Source organism: Micrasema longulum, unplaced genomic scaffold, assembly GCF_059751315.1.
Source record: "Micrasema longulum isolate JH-2025_06_02 unplaced genomic scaffold, ASM5975131v1 h1tg001476l, whole genome shotgun sequence".
Taxonomy (NCBI): domain Eukaryota; kingdom Metazoa; phylum Arthropoda; class Insecta; order Trichoptera; family Brachycentridae; genus Micrasema; species Micrasema longulum.
The window spans coordinates 223,112-245,624 of NW_028278661.1; the positions used below are offsets into that span (position 1 = coordinate 223,112).

The window sequence follows — 22,513 nt, forward strand, 5'->3', positions numbered from 1 at the left end:
ACCCCAGTGAGGACACGTTGTTTTATGTTTATTAATTTTTTAATTTTTATTAAAGAAGGTAAAAACATGTACAGAAAATATAAAAGGAAAAATAATAATAGGTACTGACAAGCTTTCGCGTTGTGCAAGCCTTGTAAGCCTTGTTATTACATATATACTCGTATAATGATACTAATAAACAAATAAATAAATAGTAAAATTTAAATGACTTAGTTCAGTATCTTGACAAACTGTCCGTGTGAATAGTGTGTACGAGTTTACTGAGTGAACTTTGCTTTTTGTGTTCTGAATTACCAGACAGACTAATACCTTTATGGACTACAGGATAACTAGCGAATAACTTGTACGTCTGTTTTCTGCTTAGGAAATTGATAAAAAGTGCTTACAAATTTGGTAGCAATAAAAAAATATTTTAGGATTAAATCATATGAAAAGTATATCTTTTAAAAAATATATATTACTTAAATATTCTAAAACTGAATTCATTCAGTTCCGCCTTGTAATAAATTATACATTTCAGAAGAATTTGAGTTCATGTAAAATAATATTTAACTTGGTGTTATAAAATTGTAATGCATTGGAATAAATTATTTTATAAATATGAATTGATTTACTGTATACAGGGTGTTCTTTAAACCCTGTGACATCCGAAACCACGATGATAAAAAAATATTTAGAACAAAGATTTAAAAAAATAATATATATATTTATAAAAAATCAAATGGTTGTTCACTTCTGCAAGGGAGAAATAAGGGGAGCGCGGCGCAGTACCAGACACCCCCCTCCCCCTCCACGTTTCTCCCCTGCAGAAGTAAACAACCATTTGCTTTTTTTGCTATTTTATTTTTTTAAATTTAAGGTTTTAATGTGATTCCAATTAGCTGTATTATTTAAAAAGCAATAAAAAGGTGATCTTAGAGTCAATTTTGCGTTTTCTTTTGAAACATTCCCTTAATTTAATGGTTAATTCAATTATCCGTATTTCTGCATATCCTGATAACGTCTGGCACGCATTTATCCGGATAATTTAAGTTTTAATGTAGGTATTATCAAATAAATGTATTTTTTTCTTAATGAACTTATAATTTTGTGCCTTTATTTTAACTATAGTAAAAATTGGCAAAACACCCACTGAGGTATAATTAAATAGAGATGATGCTTCATAGAACGATAGTTTAAAATTGTGTTCTCAATAATGAGCGTTGCCGCGTCAACATTGCTGTGCAAAACGCGTAGTAGAATAAAAAATACTAATGTCTATGCCAGTTTACTATGATTTCAAAGCTGTATGTCAAGCCTTTTCACGTTGATTCACATTTACTGACTCCAAGTTGAGTTCTGAAACTTAAGTTGAATGGAACATACGACGGGTGCTTAGTTCTGCATCTGAAAATACCAAGTTCATTAAAATTAGAATTATGTGAAAATAATATTTTATTGAATTTAACATTTTATCTTCCAACCTTCAATAATAATATGGCGCACTTTAATGCATTATCACGTATGTTAAGATTGTATAATAATTTAGAAAGTAATGCTGATATTCATATCTTTAACGATACATTAAATAATTATAGAAAAAATGTAACGCAATTTATAAGATCAAATAGTCACTTATGTTAGTTAGGTAAAATAATTTGTAATAACCTATAAGTAATAATTTATTGTTATAACTTGTAAAACCATAATAGAATTCAATTAAGCCAGCCAATTAAAAAAAACATCTATTATATTTATTTTTTCTTTATTTGTGCATGCTGTGTTCACATATAATTTTTTTATTTATTTAAAATTACACTACTTTAAATATTAATGAACTTATTAAGGCTTTTTAGGCTATGCCCGTGTCAAACCATAATAAATAACAATAAAAATACATAGTAAAATTAATCGGATTAAATTATAATGACATGTGATGCAATAAAATCACAATCTAGAAAAAAATGTATAAGTAACAAATAATAATATTCCAAAGAATACAATGCAAAAAAGATAATCAGAAATAATTTTTAAAATATAAATTATACAAATAAAAAAACACACATAATCAAATACTTAAACAAAATAATGGTATCATTAAAATCAACAAAATAATACTATTGATTCTGCCTCTTTTGAGTTTCCCTAAGATTGCATTTAGTACTTTCATCTCTGACGTTCTAAACAGTTATTTGGTTTTTCTATTTAGTTTTTCTATTTAGTTTTTCTACTTGGTTTTTCGTATTTTTTATTTCATCTCTATCCTTGCCTCTGTTGTATACACCATGATTTGGTCTGACACGCGTTTTGTATATCCGAATTATGTTTCCAATAATCATGTGTTTATTGTACTATACGACATTTCTTAGGCATCCAGATATTTACTAACTGAGATGGATATGTTCTCATCATCACTATGGCAGCATCATCTGCATGGCATGTGATGTTGATGACCTTATCGCCCTTAGTAGATTCACTACTTTTTTTTATTCTTAAAAGCGTTTTTTTATATATGTTCGTTCTGCTTGTGTAAGAAAAGGTTTGGTATATATTGTAGTTATATAGGTGCTAAACTTGCTTTGTTTCTTTGTTGTTCTCAATATGTGTTATTTTCTAAATGCTAATATAATTTATGTCCCGAATTGAGTTGTTGTAACTCCTGGGAATGTAATTCAACGTATTATACTTGTAAAATACATTGTGTTCAATGATTTATAAATAAAAAATGTAAAAAAATAGTAAAATATAGTAGTATTAAAAAAAACTAAATAAGAGTATCATTGAAATCAACAGAAAAAGTATGCATATATACTTTATGAACAATACCTAAAATAACAATTTGTGTTAATTATACCAATGTCATATGTATTGTTTATTGTTTGTGAACCAAAATAAATTGAATAAAAATTAAATTAATAAATGATACATTATTTTTGGTTAAACTGTAGCAAGTATGAAATCTATGTGTACGATCAACCAGTCTTCAAACCAAACCCCGGGGAAGATCAGCTCTACTTCAATACGAACGCTGCACTTATTTTAGTCTTTCGAATCAAATGTATGACTAACTTAACAAATCTAATGATCAGCAATCCAGTGTCATTAGTGTAAAATCAAATATCACTAGTTCAGTGAAAAAAATTCGCCATTATTCGAGTGATGACTCCTGTTAATTCAAATTGAGTGTCGTGAGCGCCGTTTTAAAAAGAATAGTGATTGGTTTTCAAATATTTGTTGTGATTAAAGTGAAGAATCAAAATGGATTCTTGGGGTGCTTTGAGTGTGGATTTTGCTTCCACAGCGATTTCCAGAGATGATATGAACAGCAGTTTTAGAAGAAAAGAAAAATTTGTGAGTTTTATTAATGTATTTATTTTTATTATTATACAGTGATAAAACAAAATATATTATTATGTACAAAGAACTGTCACGATTTCATTACTGAGGAAAGAAAAATTATAATAAATATGTAGATATACATGTAAACTCGGTCCATTTTTCGTTTCTTGATTTGCATTGCTATTTTAAATATCAAATATAAAATAAACTTTTATTATAGAAATAAGAGGCGAGTGTTTGGAATAACCAATGACCAATTTCAACACTTTCGCGGCATCTTCGAGACTAGTATCTTTATTATTTATAAATTTAATATTTACACTAGTCTTTATTCAATTACAATGATCTTCGATCAAGAATTTTCACCAACAAACTTGAATGATTTAATGTTTAATTATTATGAGATAAAAATTTTAATAGCTATTTTATAACCGTTGCTTACATTAATTTTATGTTTGTCTCTCATCTCAAAACAGTATTACATTTTCAATAAACGATTCGTCTAGTTCAAATTACAGACTTCGGCGTTTAAATTGTATCCTTAATCATTTTATCAATTAGCCATAACATTTATTGTGAAAAATAGACATTTTCAATACATATTTTTTAAAACTACATGTTATTATATTAAGTCTACACTATTTTTAAAGTATTTTTTTACGAAAATTCGTTCATGAACTACTAAGAAAGTACCAAAAGTCACCGTGAGGCACTATTTCAACAGTCGAGTTGATAACTTGGTCCGAATTAATATTTTTGATTACAATTTCGATGAAAACTTGTTAAAGAAATTACCGTATTTAGCGAACGACAAGACGCATCGGACCATAAGACGCACCCCAATTTTTGGATGAACTTTAAAAGTAAAAAAGTGCGTCTTATTGTCCGAAAAATACGTTATAATTTTTATTATTTTATATTACATTTAAAAATATAAAATTCTATCGTTTTATTGTATATATTTAGTGTCATCAATAAAATATCCCTAAAAATATATCGTTAACATTTATTTATGGATTATTAGAAAATACTTGACCAGGCATTTGTAATTTTAATTATGAAAAATGCCTGCCTTTAATTGGACACTAAACTTATAAAGTTTGTTTTGTAATAATTTATTTATTATATGATAGCCCCCCTACAAAATAAATTGTCTTATAATTATCCATATATATTGTAAAATATGTAGTGAATAATTCTATAGTGTATAATTAAACATATACAATGTATACATATTTATATTGTGTTCAAAACATAGGCTTCAAAACACAATAATTATGGAAAAGCAGTTTAACTATTTTTAACGTGTTTTTTTAACCGATGTTTTTTTTGTTTTTGCACAAAATTAAATTAAGAAATTGGTCTTTTAAACATTTTACCACCTTTTAGCGCAATCCTCTAATGTGCATAAGACCCAATGAAAAGGTTAAAAACACATTAAAACTAATAAAACAACGTTGGCCGAAAGATATTTTTTTTTGTATTATTCTATCATTTAAAAAAAATGTAATTGTGTTGATTTGGTCGGAAATAAAATTTTATTTCAACTTGTTACTTAATTTTGCTAAAAGGCGATGAAAGCAAGTTGTGAATTTTAATCGAAAAAAAAAATATATAACCATGTCACGTTGAGCAAAATAATGTAGGTATCTCTGTTCAGTTCAGTGCCGAAAGTTGGTATTTATTTATTTTATTTTACACTTTATATACATATACAATTTATATACATATATGAGCAGGTTTATTGCCTTAAGGCAATTTCTTCCTACCTACTCAAACCGTTCAGTTTGAGAAAATTACAAGTAAATGGACATATTGAATCTTAAAATTTTATACAAAATTAAAAACAAGGATTGAAAAATAAAAATATATTAAAAATTAACACTCAACTATAAAGAGAGGAGAGGGGATGGGAAGGAAAGAAGAAGGATAAAGGAACAACTAAAATATTAAGATAGTAAAATTTCAATCTTGACTTAAATGTAAATAAAGAACATTAACTTTCTCTAACATAAGTGGGCAGATTAATCCACAATCGAGCAGCTACAACTGTGAAAGAGGAGGCAAGAAATTAGAGCGATGAAAGGGTATTAAAGGGGTTCTCTCGTTACTAGAACGAAGATATAGTCCGTGATGTGTAAGAGGTTGGAAGAGCTCTCTCAGATAAACATGCGAAGTGGGATTATTTAAAATATTGTGAAGAAGTGATAGAATGTGAATGTTTCTTCTATGCCTGGTACTGAGCCAGTGTAGTTGCGTCCGATATTCGGTTATGTGGTTGAATTTGCGAAGATCAAAGATATAACGTATAAAAACATTTTGCAATCGTTCTAACTTATCAAGTAATTCAGATTCAGATTTGTCATGGTAAATAATACAATATGTTCTGTTTACAAAACAGTGAAAAGGGGTACAATTAAAAACTTTACAGATATCAGAGTGATTCTTCATTCAAGGAATTTGCAGTGCTGATATCAGACAGCAATATTTACTGAGGGCAGTGGTGGTTACTCACACTAACAGAGATATACATCCACCAGTTTCTTATCATTATAAGACTCGGAGTTCCAGGAGCGATCTGATTTCCCGACAAATGGTTAGAACTTCTTTAGCACGGAGACAATACTCCAACATAGAACAAAAGCTAAATAATATAATGCCAGAACCATGGAAATGTTGTAAGTCACAAGCTAGAGAAGTTACTGACTGGTTGATGGTGGCTATTAAATGGCCAACACATCGTCGCTTCAGTTCGTTTTTGTCCAACAGACCAGAACACAAAACTGCGGAAATAGAGCTTCAAAGTTTTTTTTAAGGAAATTGGTATTAATAATGACCACGACTTAAGACAAAACTCGCTAAAAAACCCAAATATATTATTTTGATTTCAATTTCATAAATATAGGCTTTCTTAGAACTCGTTAAAAATGGTCTGTTCGACAAAAACGACCTAAAACGACGACATGTTCTCATTTGACTTGTAATGATATATTTTTAGTTCTTTATTGATTGAAATTTTGAAAATCTTCATTACTTTTTACTCTGTTTTTACTACGTTCTTTTTAAAAATATGTTTTTAGCTCTACATAGATATATATCTTTCGCGATGTCTTTTACAATGTTTCTTGCTACGTATTTTGTTTTTTACTACGTATTTACTGGGTTTTAAAACATGTTTTTTACTATGTCTTTTACTGTGTGTCTTACGATGTATTTTCTTTTTACTATGTATTTTACAGGATTTTAAAATACATTTTTTAACACAACATTATTTTGGTACGTGTATTTGTACACAAATCTAGATTTCTCCCAAGGGGGAGTAGGTATATATTTTTTATTTATATCCCTACAGAGATGAGGTAGATTTTTTTTTTCAAATTCAGGATTATGGATATTCGAGCGTTTACAGGGCTTATGACCTGTCATTGGCTGGGTTAAGTGGCCACTTTAAGTACTACAATATTCCCCTTAAAATACTTAACTTCAATATCAATACATAGATGGCGCTCCAACTCGCTTGTGAATGATTTCTCGTTTAGTAAGATATATACAAAAATCAAAAATGTTATCTGTGTGGAAATGTTATCTAATAAGCGGAATGGGGAATGTTGTAGTACTTAAAGTGGCCACTTAACCCAGCCAATGACAGGTCATAAGCCCTGTAAACGCTCGAATATCCATAATCCTGAATTTGAAAAAAAATTCCACCTCATCTCTGTAGGGATATAAATAAAAAATACATTTTTTAATATTTGTTTTACTTCGTTTTTTACTTTGTATTTTACTATGTTTTTCACTGAGTCGAATACCTTTATTTAGTTTGCTATGTAATGATTACTGTTTTTTTATATATATTTTATTGGCTGGCTTTAGAACGGGATAAATAACCCTAGTTAGATGGTCAAAGCAACGTTTTATGAATGAATAGTTTATGTATGTAATATGTATGATAATAAATAAATGAAACTAACATGTATTTTTTAAATCGAATACTCGTGGTGTTTTCAGAAGAGAAATCTCATAACGGTTGAAATATAAGATTCTTTTTGCCGGCAAGAATTCCTTGGAAGCCGTGCCAAATTGTTAACAAGCAGAAAAAATCAAATAAGTTTTTTCTGAGACAAAGAATGGTAGATATGTAATATTGGCCGAAAAATTCATTATGATAAGTTCAAGAGAGGCCAAAATTGTTAACAGTGCTTTCCAATGATAGATGTTTCAAACATTTGGACATCATAAGAAAATGTTTGCTTCCTCGAAAAATTTATAGAAAGTAAATAAAATATAAAAATTAACAATATTTCATTTTTATTTTTATATATATTTGGACCTCTGTATTTAGGTAACCTTACGTGTCATGTACAAGGCTAAGATCCTCGGAAAAAATCGTTTTTGTTTATCTTGAAAATGGGATGTTCGATCACTGATTTTGGTTAATTACCTTTATGAGTCCAATCACCATTGTTGCAAAATCCAAGAACAATGGCGCGTGACAACTATTTTTAACGACAGTTTAGATATCTATAAAGTATATTCCATCTTTCCTGCATTCTGTTTCAAGATTATGGCGTTGTAAACTGAAAAATGGGCACTGAAATAACAGATGTTTGATACTCTGTGGAGAAATATCGTCGCATGGACAATAGTCATCATTCCTTAATTTAAACCTATATAGATAACATCTCAATGTTTTGAGTATGTCAAAATGTTTTCAGAAATGCTGGATTTCCTCCCTAGGGAGTTATTCAGATCTAAATTTGTCGCAACTGAGGGAAACTTTTTTGAGAAGGAATTCGGAAGTCTAGGCATTTACAGGGCTTATTACCTGCCAGCGGACGGTTTAAGTGATCACTTTACACACTGTGTAATATTCACCATCCTGCCTATGTTTAAACATCCACATTTCTTCGAGTCTTCCATCTGTTGACTTTTTATTTATTTATTTTACAATGCAAATGTTGATGGATGCAGAAAAAGAGGAAGGCCGAGAAAGACATGGCATGACCAAATCCAACAAATACATGAAGATGGACGTGTTAAAAGTCGGAATAATCAGCGCACGTGCATGATAAGATGTATGAATGTAGAGGAAGCGAGATTTGTATGCAAATATAGAATGTTGTGGCGTTCTATCCTCTCTGCCTACCCTTACGGGGAAACGACGTGATGGTTTGTTGTTGTTGTTGTTGTTATTTTATTTTATTAACATAAACAACAAATCTGCCTTTTACAAAAATTAATAACACTAACATATTTGGCTTAAATTTTATTTATAAAAAAAAAAAAAAAAAAATCCTTTTACCTAAGATTTAAAAAAAATTAACCTAAAAATTATACAACATATTCAGTAGAAAGTTTTAAGAATAAAAAATAAAAATATTAATTAATAAAATATTTTTAAGTAATATAACAAGAAAATCGTAAGTACTGTTTTATACATCTGGGCAAAGTGAATAAAAAAATTTATACATTATGAAATGTGTAAATAAATCAATATAACCATTCACCATCTTTGAAAAAGTTCGAAAGGTTTGTTCTATAGGAACAATACCTTACACTAAATATATCCGATACGTGAGAATAACTATTGCCGAGTTCATGAAGTCTGTTCAATACGACATTACAAGTATACACTGTCCGTGAATTGTTGCTACAAAACGGTGGCACCTGTATAGTCATTATTTCAGGCACCCTAAAGTTGATGAGAGATAACAGTTCAGGTCAATCCTAAATTGAATTTACAATTTTGAATAAATATAAAAGGTCTTTAATTTTCCTTTTATCATTAAGTTTTAACAAATTTAAGGTTTTTAGTAAAAACTCGTAATTTAAAAATTTATGACTGATTCTAAGTTTAAAATTTATATACGAGTACCTTAAGAAATTTTTTTGGACTCTTTCAAGAGAATTTTGAGACTTTTGTAAAGTAAAAGAGCTGAAACCTTTGTCGTGTGGGTGAGATTCATCCGGCTGAACCAATTCACCTACTAGGCAACGCCTGAAAACATTTTCAAATTAACATATTACAACAGAGATGAAGAACATTTAAGAGAAGGTAATATAGAAGTCTAGGCATCTAAAGGGCTTATGACCTGTCAATGGCTGTCAATGACAGGTCATAAGCCCTGTAGATGCCTAAACTTCTATATTACCTTATCTTAAATGTTCTTCATCTCTGTTGTAATATGTTAATATAAACAGCTCCCCAGGGAGTTGAATCCAGTCCTTGTCTATAAAAATTTGGACAAACTCAAAATATTGTTGAATTTTCAAATTATTTAAGAAATTTCGCCTTACAATAAATTTAATACACTAATTTTTACCGCGCGTAAGAAAACATTTTTTTTTCAATTTTCCGTGGGGTTAACATTCTCGTTGTATTTAGGTACATACATGATGTAGGTACGTACTTAATGTAGACACCTACCTAAACTTTCTCGTTGTATTTAGGTACATACATTATGTAGGTACGTACTTAATGTAGATACCTACGTAAAACGCGTTGTAATAAAACTATTCATTATAATTATTGCAATCTGAAATAGTTTTGACCATAAAAAACAATGAATCCATTTTAAACTATATTTCATACAGTATAAAATAAAATATGAAAAGCAAACAACGCCGAGTTCCGCGTCGCGTCGGCGCGGCGTCGACGAGTCTTGCCCAACTTTTCCAGTTTTCCGCCATTTTAATTTGAGATTTTTCATAATACATACATCAGCGCCGCACTACGGCGGACGTGATAACTTCTCTGATATTTTAAATATCTCTACATAAAACAATGAATAATCCTGTGGTTTTTCATCATTTTTGTCAAAATTATACACTGTCTTAATCCGATTTAAAAACTCATCATTGTCTAATAATTTAATCAATTAACAAGATGTATTTTTAATGTATTATTTTTAATAATATTTCAGTACATTTTGTTGCCAAAATATTATTTTATTTAAGAAATTTAATTATGATTGAATTTATCGTGTTCGTATTATATATCCTTATCCCTAAATTATGGTGCGTAGCGCACTTCATTGGTACAAATGACATACCCATCTCAATCATTTTTGAAACGAAAGCAAGATGACCAACTTACGCTTTAGCTGCTGATATTAATATGAAATTAAACCCTTCATCATTAATATTTCATTTTGACTCTGCATTCTCGAGAATCGAATCCACAACTCCTACGTATGGTGGTAAAATGCAATAACTACTTGACCACGAGGTAGGCATAGGTAATACTAAAAAAAGTATTTTATTTTATTCAACCTTGACGGGCTTATAAGCAAAATCCAACCAACCAAAAACAGATATATGTGAATTGGCCAAGGTTTGTTTTTACAGATTTGAGGTTTAGTGGACAGATAACCAGATAACGCTTATACATATTATGATCATCATCGTCAAACTTTTATCTGCAACCGCTGGTTCATAGGACATTGCATTGTTAAATAAAATGCAGGTTATTTCGATTCGTGTCGATCGTCCTAGGAATTAAACCCGGGACCACAAGCATTATAGACGAATACCACACCAACCACTACTCTAACAGGCGGACTTTTTAAACTCTAAATTACGTATCTATTGTATGAATAAATTTTTCGTTGTAAGAATTAATGTTTTGTGAAAGAAAAGTCGCGTCGTGAACAAACGTTGTGCTTATAATTTAATATTATATTGAAATTTACATTTGAAGCAGTAACTTTGCGATTTGAGTTTGTACTTTATTATTTAATATTGTGTTATTCGTTTATTTATGATTGTTTTTTTATTTATGACGACAAGCGCCGTGATGCAGTTGGTTAGACGACCAACTGCGAAAATGGCGTCGCGAGTTTCCCGCCAGTTGTAAGAAGAAAACTTTTTTTCTCTATTGGACTGAGTGTTGTGTATTTTTCATAACTTCCTTCCAAATTGTCTCTGTTCCGCCTTCTGACGAGTCTATAAAATAAAAGCTTAGCGGATTATTCCTTTAATAATAACAACAAAAAAAAAAGATATATTCAAGTCACGCTGTACCAACATTTAGATGTGGTAGGTACCTAATTTTGATTTTTCAGTCCACTTACCTCTGCAATATGTGGCTACTACATCTACATATTTCGATTTAAACTCTTGCGAGACCCGTTGGTTTATTTTTATACTCAATTCCGTTTGGTTACTTTATAGTCAATATGCAACGAGTTGAGAATCTCCAACAGAAATAGTACATACCTAGAACCTAGACTGAAGTTGCATCAACTCAGAAACAACTTTGTAAAAGTAGGTATCTATAATATTATTACTCTAGAATTGAATGATTGCGTCTGCCCTATACTCGCGTACAGGAATTTGAGACTATCGTAGTATTCAACGCAAAATCAGGGTCATTTTCGCATGTTAAAATTTAGCGAATTTCTATCCCAGTAATTAAATCCCCATAAGCAAAAACTGTATTTACATATATTTAAATGTTCAAATAAAAAAGGTGGGACTTCAATTAAATATTTTAAAAGATTTGTTAACTTTTTTACTTATTATCCTATGTTGCTCGTGCTATGTGGTGCGAGATAAAAAAAATCAATTTTAAGATAATTGATTCTCTTCATGTTTTATTACAATATTTACTCAAATAAAATAATTTATGAAAAATATTTATTATTTGCTCTCAAAATTTAAAAATTGCCTTAAACTTTATTATTGTTTCATCATTATCACTCTCTTTCGTAGTATGATGCATAGGGCATGCATTGGTACACCAATCGCAGCGTATTTTGGTCATATTTTTATTACATGGAGGTAAGATGATCATTCTTACGCTTCAGGTCCAGGTGTCGGGAATCGGGAATCGAATCCGAGACCTCTTACATGGTAGGCAAATGCACTGACTACGAGGCGGACAAGCATTTTCGCATTGCCAAAATAATTAATTTGTATCCTAAATAACATAACATAGCCGTAACGCAAATATTTTTTAAATTTGCAAAGTTGTTTCCAAAAAATAGTAGGGGGTAGATTAAAATATGAAACTACTCCCCTGGCAGTTCGTTTGCGATTGCGACACCTCAAACCATGTCATATAAGTGGTCTGGATCTCAATTTCTGACAAGGTCAAGAAGAAATATTTATTTAAAATGGTGTTTTTACACTAGAATACTTCACCGTCCTTAAACTGGTCGGCAAGACAGATCATCTTACCTTCGTGTAACAGCAGTGTTCAAGATACGCCGAAGTTGATGTACCAATGCAGTACCCTACGCACCATTAGGTGCGGAAAAGGAGTGATGATGATGAATTGTATTTATTTAGATATAATGTTAATTATATTACCAAATAGCTGCTTGTAAAGTAGAAAGTTTTTAATATATTAAAAAAACATAGTTTATTAAAAATATATTCTTTGTATTTAAAAATTACTTTTACAAAACCGTCAGTTAAAAAATACGCGGATTTTGTAAGGTCATGTTTTTGTTAAATTGTTTTTGCGTTTTAAACTTATACAAAACAATGTAAAATGCAATGTCTTAAATTACAAGGGTTAGGTTAATCTAATGCTAACCCAGGGGTGCTATTCTGAACCGCTCTCGCGGAACGAGAAAACATATTTTCTCGTGTATTTTGTACGTAATTTTTATTTATATATATTTTTTTAAAGTGGAATACTTGAGAGGATCTATCGGTTCCTATATAGGCAATGCCTGTTCTAAGTTCTAAGGAACCGATATGTTGCGGCGAAAATAGTTATAATATAGGGTCGTATTTGCAAAACTATACACGGATATAATAAGTTTGAATGTAATCTATAAGTATGAATATAATATAATAAATATGTACAAACTATAAAAGTATGTATATAACATATAGGTACAAATTAAGTTATAATTGTCAACAAATTGTCTGACTCTTTGCTTCTCGTGTCTATCAACCATTTGCCAATTTTTTTCCCAAAACATGTTGTACTTTCGTTTTTCTAGATGTAAGGCACTAAGTTAAATAGCTTTGGTCCCGTAAAAATAAAAGATCTTTGAAACACCGCTACACGCGGTCTAGGCATCATTAAGTTATTCCTCACAGAACTTCGTGTTTCGTGTGCATGGTGTACCCTGTCTAGTGTATCCCAGTGTTTATGGGTTTCAATTTTTTTTTCTTAAATAAGATTGCCTTACATCAAAAACTCGTAGAGTTTTAAACAACTCTTCAGATTTTTGAGCTTTTACTAGTGGGTCTAATACAGTTCTAGCAGCTCCTCCTCAACCGACACATCCGTAGGCCAAAACAGAATTACAGAGTCCATAATATACACTTCGTATGTCTATCATAGACAGTGTATTACGTAACGTTACGAACACATATATTAGTTTTCTTACTCTACTCACTACTACTATCTAGTTTATTACAATTGCAAAATGTGGGTTGCTTGCATTTTGATACATGAATTTTTGATAATAATGTATGTTTGGGTTGGCAGTTAACTGTTGGACTAAACGTTACATATTTAGTTTTCGTAGTGTTAAGCGTGAGTAGATTATTATCAAGCCAGTTTTTAATAGAATTAATTCCTAACTCTGCATATAAATAAGCGATATAATACGGCCGCGAGAGCGTTTGGAAAACCACCCCAGTAGCAATATCCAATATTGACAATACTAAGAACGTTTTTTTGTTAAGGGGTGATAATATTAACAAGAAAAATATTAGCAAGAAAAAATACATATTTTTATCGAGATCATTATTAATTTATTGGGTCTACAATGTTTGGTTAATTTAGAAATGTAGTATAACGCCTTTATTTGATTTTAAATATGAGTCACCTAGTTAAAGAATTACCGCCAATATTACATTGGGCTCTATGTAATGCAAATAAACAAAAACGTTGAACTAATAATTGAGCCTTTCAATTTCAATTTGATGACTTTGGTATTTTTAATTAAGTGTTGCCTGTCCCGCCCAACACATTTTTAAAAACAAAATTAAACCTAATTCAAAAATAAATCGCCGCAGAGCACTAACAAGCGTGCTGAATCTGTAATATCTCAAAATAACTCGAGATACCAAGTTTCCCGTTTCCACAAATTTCGTTTACGCGTGTGACGGAAAACTCGATTTGTGATTACGGTTTGAATTATTTTGTTTTCTGGACAAAACTGGGATAATATTGTACTAATACAATGGATATATCTTCGGATGTGTGGGGGCAGATCGCTCTAGAAGCGTCGCAGGTGTATTTGGTCGATGGTGTTATGAAAAGTCCGTTTGCCGACACGGTGAGCATCCCAAATAAATCATTCAAATATAAAAATAAAACGAAATTGCTCGAATATGTATTTTTTATTTACTTGAGTTCCGATTCAGTACCTACTTGTATTTTTACGCATTAAGGCTGTGATTTAAAATGAAGGCTATGTATTTTACGTGTTTTTTGTTGTTATTTTTATGTTGATCAACCTGTTTCAGTTTTGACGCGAAAGTGGAAGCAAGTTTATTTAAATTGGAAATTGTATTGTTATATTTTCTCGTATTATGTAGGTATGCCTTGAAATATATATTTTGATATGTAGATAACTGTATCAAAATAATAAAATAAATAGAAAAATACATCGTCCTTGTAAATGCCCACTGGATATATATATATAAATAAATAAATAATCAGCAACAATTTAAATGATGTGAACAGTTGTGAATATAGTTATTATATTTTTACGATATATTTTTCTATTTACACATAAACTTTCCGTCAAAGAAACTTATGAGTATTATGCGGTCAAAATTTATAATCTACTTCCACTGTCCATTAAAACTATTAGCAACGAGGAAATATATTTTTTAAAAAGAATAGTGGAGGTAGGTAGAAGTAAAATAGATTGTGTCATTCAGCCAAACCAATTTTGAAACACCTGCTGCACAAGTGTATAGTTTATATTATATTTTGTATGTTATATAAAATAATATGTAGGTATACAGAGATAAATTTTCTCACTGTATATTATGTTTTCTGTGTATATTCTCTTATGCAAAAAAAGGATATTGTTAAGTGTCCTTGGCACGGGTTACCCCAGTGAGGATACATTATTTTTATTAGGCATGTAATATTGATAACGTTTTAAAAAATTGAATAAATAATACAAAATTTTTAGGTTAGGGCATCCATGGGCATTGAGATATAATATATAGTGATAACACCCCATATAAATCTGAGCTAAAAAGTTGTCCCCAAAGGAAAGAAATGACCAGGGAAGGAGCAAATATCGTCACGTCATATCACGTCGACTTTGACAAGCATAACAAGTAGTACAGTAAAAAGCACGGACTCTTTACACCGGTCTACTGTAAGTTCTATTCAGTATGTCGCTTCCTTCCGCATACGCGTCACCTTTGTTTGTCGTTTCACTATACGCCCAACTAACTGTGCAGGACAGAGACGGGAGATAGCTCACGACTGGTAACATATTAATAAAACGTTATTGAAGATTAAAATAGCTATTTTAAACAAGTATTGATTAAGATAAAACCATTACTTACCGGTGAAAGGTTATACCATCGCTTTTCCAGATCGATTTATGCAGTATCTTAGCATACATATGGGCATTTAAGTAATTGCGAGGATAAAAGTAGTCGGTGAACGCTCGCAACAGACTAAAGTCTGTTCTTTCAAGCATATGCCAATTGGCCGCAGGTTGAGGGAACATATTTCGAACGCTCATGTTTACTCTAGTTATATAACTCAATGTCCATAGGAAGATGTTTTTCAAATGTTTATTTTACGGAGACAGATGGATCATTCCAAAATCAAATGGCTTGCACAGATATTTTTTTGTTAAAGAAAGATGTGTTTTTCAGACGATAGAGAAACTTCCAGACAAGGTGCTGCTGAACATATTTTGTTACATATCACACCGTGAGATATGTCGCATGGCCAGGGTTTGCAAGAAATGGAGAATGATCGCGTACGACACTCGCCTGTGGAAGAGTGTCAGCCTTCGACCAGAGATCTCTGGACTTCATGTTGGTGAGTACCTTTATTTTATTTATTTTCTTTGTTTGCCGCAAAGGGGGAAATAAGCGATCCACAATGGAGTCCCAGTACCGACGCTAATGTGTAAAGGTGGAGTATGGAATTGGAAAACAGGGGAAGTAGGCTGAATGCTATCAAAATGAGACCTATTGATTGATTTGGTGTTTATTTTATAGAACTCCATATTTAAACTTATAGTATAAACACTGATTTGAGTTGATTGGTGTTCAGTAGATTCAAATCAGTGTTTGATATGTTTAAATTGAGATCTCTCTGTGTGGTAACACTATGTATAATAGGTGCACACATGTCGGGTTCCAACCAATATGGCTTGCATGATATTTTAGATTTAGATCTTGTCTTTTTGTCCTAGCTTTAATTGTATTTATTTGTATTTTATTTCATTGTATAAGAGAATGTGTTTACCATTGTTGGAATGGACGGTGTAAGTCCGTCAATAAATATGCAAAACTAAAACAAGTGAGGCCTCAGTATCAAAGATGGCCTAATGACCCCATAACTATTTTAGAGAAAATTTCGAAAATCTGTAATATCAGTTTTTAATTTAAAAATTTACAAAAAAAAATATTATTTGATATTTGGTGCCATTAACACTTGAACAATTGACCGGTACGTAAATACGCAGTTGGCTGCTTTTGATACTATTTTTAACGTTTGGCCATCTTTGATACTGAGGGCCTCGAGTATTATTGACAAGACTAAGACAGGGGTGCTGCGTTGTTTGAACATGTAGAGCGAAAACAGAAAACGAGGAAGACCAAGAAAAGCATTGTACTCATCATCATTGTTGCCCTTGCCACATCAAGTGGTGCATAGGGCACTGCATGCAATATTGCAGCTTAACTCTTTATAGGACATCTAGAACAAAGTAGTGCATAAGTGTACCACCAGAATTAAGGTATTATAATAACTATAAATATAACAGGACAATATGGTAACAGGTTGAGGTATTTTTTATTTATTCATGTTTTTAGCGATTATGTTTAAAATATTATCACTTTTAACTTCAAACATAGTTGATTGAAGCAATTGCCTATGAATGTTCCATTTTAGATTTTAAATCTCTCATTTTTGCATGTGTATTGAATGCACAACACCGGAACGTGCAGATTTTTTTAGCACAATAAGGGTTAATCTCAATGATTCCCTAGGGGGTGAAATCCAATCCATATCTACAAACAAAAGAAAAAAAAAAAAAAAAAAAGAATTTGAAATGAATAAGTCACTCAGATACCAACATAATATTGAAATGCCTAAATTCCACACAAGTCATGGTCAAAATAGCTTTGTCTTCAAAGGTGTAAAAAATTATAATAATCTTCCCAATGAACTAAAAACTATTAAAAATAATATATCAATAAATAAATTTAAAGTAAATCTAAAGAAATTTTTTGAACACGTGTAAAAACTACATTAAAGTTTAATTAGTATGAATGTATTATTGTTTTATGATTTTTCTTTATATATCCTATTTTTTTTTTTTCTCATGTACTCGTATTTAAAATTACATAAACTCTTATAAATAAACAACTACAACAGTGTAAGTCACTCTCCAAGCACAAGAGTTAGTCTCTTTTTTTGGAGAATTACAGTGATAACATTTACTAGATGTGTAAAAGTAGATATGTATAGAATTTTTAAAAAACACGTACCTTTTATGAAATTTATTAATAAAAATAAAACATTTGAACAAACTAAAAATATTATTGATTTTTAATGTTTTGTTACTTCTCAGGATCACTTGAATCTCTTCTGGCCCTCATTTCTATTCGGTTCGGCCCATCTCTTCGCTACATAGAGCTTCCCATAGAGCTGATTACTCACACCGTGTTACACGAACTGGCTAACAAATGCCCCAACCTGACCCATATGCTTCTGGACTTCAGTACTGGTATGTAAGAAATATAATAATCTGCTTTGGTACAACTTAATTTGTCAGCATGCGTCGCACTCAAAGTATAAACACAAATTGGTACATGATTACAACACCAGGTTTACTAGTATGGAAGGGCTAGCTGTTCCTAGATATTGTAATAAATATGGCAAAAGGACACTCCAACACAGTATACCTAAAATATGTAACATGTTACCAAACAATATTAAGGAGTTTAACACAGGAGTGAGACGTGTGCTCTAATTATGGCTAATGGAAAAAAGTTTTTTGTTTTAATGATAGTTAACAGTGGGAGTATTGGCAAGTTGAAGAAAGTGTTGAGCTCCCTTTTTCATGATGTTGATCGATGGAAGTCAGAGAGATTGACGCATGCCATGGATTATAAATTCTTACTGGACTAGCAAGCAACAGTCAACTTTTGCCAACTGTTATATGCTATAGAAATCGGCCCTCCAGGACTCATGTAATCGGCCCTCCGGCCCTCATTTCACCAGCACTACGGGCCTCAGTTTTCAGGTCTTCCCACCTCGGTTGATTAGGATCTCGGTCACCAAGAAGTACTGTCCCTTAAGCTAGGCAAAGCTTCTAATAAAAAAATGTAAATAAGTGTAATCAGAAATTAAATTGTATTGATATTAATAACATATCTTTAACTTACTTTAAAAATTACATTTCCAAAAATAATTCAAGTTATGATGTTGCGCCTTGAATCCGCAGCCTATATTATGCAGGTTATGTGCAGTTCTGTATGTAGGCACATAATAAATGTACACTGTATGGTCAACTATAGTTTTATTATATATTATAATGTGCAACTGTGTGACCAATATTTAAAAGTAGACATATTTTTAATAGTATGTATTACATTTATATTTTTAGTAATATTATAAGTTTTGTATGATTAGTCATTTTATGTTATGTATAATTTTTATGTGACAACATTTACTATAACAATATTATGTGGAAGCCTCTAGTTGGACAACAACAACAACAACAAACGATCACGCCGTTTCCCCGTAGGGGTAGGCAGAGAGGATAGAACGCCATAACACTCTATATCTTGGCATACAGACCTCACTTCCTCTACATTCATACATCTTCTCATGCACGCACGCCGATTATTCCTACTTTTGACATGTCCATCTTCAAGTATTTGATGGACTTGATCGTGCCATGTCTTTCTCGGTCTTCCTCGTTTTCTGCATCCATCAACATTTGCATCGTAGATCCTTTTAGCCGTTCTTTCGCTGTCCATTCGCTCTACATGTCCAAACCAATGCAGCACCCCTTTCTTGATTCTGTCAATAATGCATGTCTTAGCCTTACACACTTCACGGATCTCGACATTTGTGCACCTATCACACATCGTTTTACCACACATTCGCCTGAGGGATCGCATTTCGACAGCATTCAACCTACTTTCATCATTATTTTTCCAATTCCATACTTCGCTCCCATACTAATGTAGTTGGAACTAGAACTCCGTTGTGAACTGCTAGTTTAGCCTCCTGCTATAAACATTTGTTTGCCAAAGTAGATTTTAGTGCACCGTTCACCCTGTTCCCGGCACTCACCCTCCTTTCAATATCTTTCTCGGCCTTAATTGGACTTTATGGTTAATATGTAATAATAATATAATTGTATCTTATAAATTTATAAATGTCTGCTGGCTTTCCAATGAAATAAAATAAAATAAAATAAATGTAGACAAATAAATAGAATAAATATTTTCCTGTCCAAACCCAGTGCTGGTTCTATTACACACACAGATCTGTATTTTTCATCCTCCCGGATTAAGAGAACTTTCAATTGGAGGGAAAATGCGGAGTAGATATTTTAATAAAATGTTATCATTTCAGCTATGCAACTTCACGACTTCTCGGAAATGCAAGCTTTCCCGACCAAGTTGAAGTACATGTGCATCTGCCTGTCCGAAGTTATTTTCATGGAAGGGTTTATGAGAAAAATATACAACTTCATCAACGGTCTTGAAATATTGCACCTTATTGGTAATTTGAGTTGTTAGTTAATTATTTTTAATATCAACGGAAAAATTATTTATAAAATAAACCTGTTCAGTAAAACAACACTCACTGCATTAAAACAGGAAACAATTCAATGAATCGGGTTGTGGTCCCGTGGCTAGTGTCGTGGTTCGAATCCCACTCTACCCCAACTTGATTCCATTTTCTAATAGTGAGTTATTTACAACTCGTTGAAACTGGCCCTCAAAATTAAATGTTTGGGTAAATCATTAGAACGCAAATAATTATAATTTTTATTAAATATATATATTTTTTTAAAATAATTATCGAGTGTAATGATTGATGGTGTATTTATATCATAAACACATTTCGTATTCTGTAATTCTGATAATTATGATCAAAAATATTAACTTCACATAAATCATCATCATTCCCTTTCCGCACCTAATGGTGCATAGGGCACTGCACTGGTACACCAATCGCAGCGTATCTTGATAATTTATAGTTAAATAAAGGTAAGATGGTCAGTCTTACGCTTCAGGGCCCCGATTACAATGGGAAGTTAACATTTATCTTAAATTTTATCTACAAAGTAAAATTATGTTTTCTGTATGAAAAGCAGAATATGCATTTATTTTTTTCGAAGATAACTCTGTTAACTTCCCATTGTAATCGGGGCCCCGGTACCAGTACAGGAACTATGAAATATTCTGGTGTGAAAACACCTTCTTAAATAAATATTTCATATCAACCATGTCGGGAATCGAACCCGAGACCTCTTGCATGGTAGGTGAATGCGCTGACCATTGCTCCACTCATGGCGGCCTCAGCCGACAAATACTATACTTATATAAATACTTGCCTTAAATAAACAAATAAAAATTACCATATTAATGTCCCTTGCCGTGTGAAACATTGCCATTTATTTGTACCAATAAATTTTCAGGTACTTATGAAAAAATTGAAGAAGAGGAAGAAGAAATTTATGAAGTAATCAACGTCCATAAACTAAAATCAGCCACTCCTAATCTGAGAGTGATAAACCTTTATGGTATCAATTTCGTAGATGACTCTCATATAGACGCATTCAGCTCTAATTGTATCCAGGTAATGTATTTCTTTATTAATATCATGCTATTTCCCGTAAGAATAGGCAGAAAGGATGGAACACCACATCCGTCTATTCTGACGTAGCAGATATAAGAATAATTTTCAATATATTTAGGACACTTGCCTCACGCACACGGGTACAGGGTGTGCTTCCCGATGAAATCTAATAAAAAAAAAATTGCTTCTTATTAGTAGCATAAATAATATTTTTAAATTTGTAATTTTTACTTCCCACAAAAACGATTCGTTCATTTTAAAAATATTATTTACTGCCTACTAATAACGAAGCCATTTTCACATCCATTATAAAAATGTACCCGTGTGCGTGAGGCAAGTGTCCTAAATATATTGAAAATTATTTTATATTTCTATTCAGAATAGACGGATGTGGTGTTCCATCCTTTCTGCCTATTCTTACGGGAAATAGCATATTAATTATGAAATCCATTACATATATTTTTATCGGTATTCGTAGTACGTGATATTTCTCTATTGTGGTGTATTATGTATTATAAAATATTGTTTAGGTAGGGATGTCTTAAAACCAGATTTGACATCAAATTTTGGCATCATCGATCTCGATAAAAAAGTTGATTCAAAATTAAACACTTCGTACTTTTTTTAATTTTTTTATTTTTATTTTTACCTCATAAGAGTTTAATACATTATAACACAACTAGTTTCAGGTATTGTGAATTACCCATCATCAGGTGTAAATATAAATGAAACTGGTAATGTGGTAAATATTACAAAGTATTTCATTTTAAATTAATTCAAAATGTTTTTTCCACAAAGTAAATGCTGAAACAATAAATAATATGATAGTAAAGTTGTTCTAATAAAGCCCATCTGTATTTTTTGTGCGCTTTCTTTATTTGCGGAATCTGTGACAATTTGACGCATCTTTAGACAGCTTGTTTATTATCAATTAAACTAAATTAAAAGTGTTTTTTTTATATATTTATTCTGCTTGTGAAACAAAAGGTTTTAGGCGTATATGTTGTTGTGCTATATTTAGTTATAAAGGTCCTAAACTTGCTTTGTTTCTTTGTTGTTCTCAATATGTGTTATTTTCTTAATGTTAATATTATTTATGTTCCGAATTGAGTTGTTGTAACTCCTGGGAATGTTATTCAACGTATTATACTTGTAAAATATTTTGTGTTAAAAAAATAAATAAAAAAATAATAA

At 31.2% G+C, this 22,513-nt stretch overlaps 1 protein-coding gene across 2 annotated transcripts in view; it reads left to right on the forward strand.

The window, feature by feature from the left end:
• Window positions 1-2,923: 2,923 nt before the first annotated feature.
• FipoQ (F-box/LRR-repeat protein FipoQ) overlaps window positions 2,924-22,513 on the forward strand; it is a 32,987-nt gene continuing 13,397 nt past the window's right edge. The window contains exons 1-5 of one of the 2 annotated variants that reach the window (XM_088235940.1): window positions 2,924-3,330; window positions 16,138-16,306; window positions 18,069-18,224; window positions 20,087-20,236; window positions 21,159-21,319. In XM_088235940.1, the coding sequence (XP_088092066.1) occupies window positions 3,238-3,330; window positions 16,138-16,306; window positions 18,069-18,224; window positions 20,087-20,236; window positions 21,159-21,319 (729 nt within the window). In that variant the 5' untranslated portion in view covers window positions 2,924-3,237. Of the gene's footprint in view, window positions 3,331-14,345; window positions 14,565-16,137; window positions 16,307-18,068; window positions 18,225-20,086; window positions 20,237-21,158; window positions 21,320-22,513 lie in introns of those variants that run through there. The other variant, XM_088235939.1, reaches the window with a different exon arrangement.